This window comes from the organism of the source record quoted next (genome assembly GCF_019968985.1).
Source record: "MAG: Porospora cf. gigantea B chromosome Unknown PgB_NODE_4313_length_2218_cov_259.291, whole genome shotgun sequence".
NCBI lineage: Eukaryota > Apicomplexa > Conoidasida > Eugregarinorida > Porosporidae > Porospora > Porospora cf. gigantea B.
The window spans coordinates 1-2,218 of record NW_027179013.1 but is presented as its reverse complement, the minus strand read 5'-3'; the positions used below and the strand labels follow the sequence as shown (position 1 = coordinate 2,218).

The following is a 2,218-nucleotide window of genomic DNA, read 5'->3' as shown; positions in this document are numbered from 1 at the left end:
TCAGCGAAATCAGGCTGTCGTCGGGTCTCCTCTTTAAACGCGACCTGAGTATGGCCCTCAGCGTGATCTTCGGGTCGGAAAATAGGAGTAGCACCTCTGATTTCGATCGACAGGAGATCGGATATCACAGGGAACCACCGGAGATAGGTATGCATAGCCTTACTCTCGATGACGAGATCGTCCTGCCAAGTCTGAGTGCTCTTCGTGAACACCAGGTTCTTGCGGATCACTGTGACGATGGAGCTGGCTGCCAGGAAATAACACAGAGGGCCGGCAATGAGCATGGCGATGGCGAAGATTTGTACTTGTCTTGGTGTAGTGTTGATACCGTAGACATACACGGAACAATCCTTGCCGGAATAGAACGCGATGCCAGCAGTCGCCATCATAAAGGAGACGAAAGTGAAGTCGAACAGGAACGTCCAGAACCGAGCAGGATGAAGAATCTTGGGGAAGTCGCGACGTAAGGTAAGGAAACCAGCATTCTTGTTCCTCAACCAGACGAGCCACAGAAACATGTACATCACGGCAGCCCCCAGCAACACACAGGAGGTCACAAAGATGGAGTTGATGTAGTCCAACACAGCTTCGCTCTTTTTCATTTCCACATTGAGCTCCCGGAGAAGCTTGGTTTTGTCTGCTGGTGCAATCTCACGAAGCGCACGGACAGGAGACGCGCTCTCGGCGATGTCCAAGTTAACGGCATGGTTGGCGCGGGCCACTTGCACCAAATTGTCGTTCCACTGTCGGAAAAGCATCGATCGCAGGGACTGTGTCACCAGAGGCTCCGAGGGCGACATATCAACCCAGTTCCCGTTTTGGGAGATAACGAAGGGGGGCACGGCGGCACCGAGGTGATCCAATGCAGCCAAGAAATCCTTGTTGGCATGAGCCTCGTCCTGGATGTCGTACATCTGAATAAGTTCCGCGTACTTCTCAGGTGGAGATACGAAGGTGTTGTTACAGCCCCCACTAAACCGGACTCTCTCGGGGTTCCTGAAGATCAGGTTCCATTTATGAAATGAGGACGCGAAGGAGTCGTACGTCTCGGGTGAGTTGTTAAGTCTGCCTGTGGCAGAAACCCATTGCAGCAGCTTGGTGTTGTAGAGGAAAGAAAATGCTTTGTCGGCAGAGAGGAAGGCTGTTCCCCAGCCAATAAAATTGCCAAGAGCTCGCGCCTTCTGGGGGCTTTCCCCAGCAAGGGGATTCCGGTGGACGTCGATGTAGTATTCCTCCTCAATAGGATTCTTGGCCGTCTTCACCTCAACCTTGAAGCGGCGAACCTCACCAATCCCCAGTCGAAAGAAAGGAGATAAGTCGGTCTTGCTGTCGACGGGACGGCCCTCCACAGTTACAATGGCATTAGGGTTCCCGGCTACGGCGTGAAACGCGACCCAGGACAGGTCCTCGTTGTCATCAACAGAGAGGTCCACGCGGTAGGGCCCCTTCTCCTCTGGCACGAAAGGAGTGTTGAAGGTGCCTCCCAACACGTCGAGGTCGGTCAGCAGAGTATCTCCTCCCTTCTGCCGAACGACGTGAATAGTGTAGTTGTTAGAGTAAGACGGATCGTCTCGGTTGTGGCAGGCAATAAGTAGGTCCTGGGCCTGCAGTTCGTAGTCGAACATGGGGATCAAGTAAGATCCGCCGGGAGACGAGATGGTCTTCGATCGGTCAGGGGAGTCAGCGGGGACCTGCGTGTTGGTTAAAACGCAATCAGTCTCCCTCTCGTTCAAGGTGGTAATGCGGACGGTGGGAGCCTCAGTGAACCATGGGATCCGGTAAACGTAGGCGTACTGGTTGGGTCTGAAGAGCGGGTCAAGTCTGCCAGGGAATGTGGAAATGTCGCGAAGACGCGGGTCGTGGCCTTTCACCGTCTCTACAATGACCTCCACCTCCTTCTGTACATTGCGGTCATGCGTGGACACCCACACCTTGAAGCTGTCAGTGTTGCCAGCATCAACGCGAGGGACAAACTCGAAAGACGATGCCTTCTCAACCAGACCGGCTTCGGATCTGGGCTTCTGGTGATCTACGAAGAATCCGTCTTTGGCCCGAATCCCCACAGTAGTGGGCTCATAGGCGAAAAGTTTTACGACGTACGGCTGCTTAAGGTAACGAGCCATGTCGAAGGCGGGATTCAGTATCGGCTCCTTCGAGAAGCTCACCATCCGTAGCTCCGGCGGCGTCGACGACAGACGGGACATGTCGAACCTGACCT

The 2,218-nt window shown here is 54.2% G+C and overlaps 1 protein-coding gene across 2 annotated transcripts; it reads right to left on the bottom strand.

Moving 5' to 3' along the window:
- KVP17_000427 (uncharacterized protein) lies at positions 1-2,204 on the bottom strand (the record flags this gene model as incomplete). 2 transcript variants are annotated; one of them, XM_068521650.1, is made up of 1 exon in its annotated part: positions 1-2,123. In XM_068521650.1, a coding segment is annotated over one exon (2,123 nt), but the record flags the coding sequence as incomplete, so codon positions are not given. The 2 variants fall into 2 exon arrangements, with proteins under 2 accessions (XP_068374151.1, XP_068374150.1); XM_068521649.1 differs by having other exon boundaries at positions 45-2,204.
- Between the last annotated feature and the right edge of the window lie 14 nt (positions 2,205-2,218).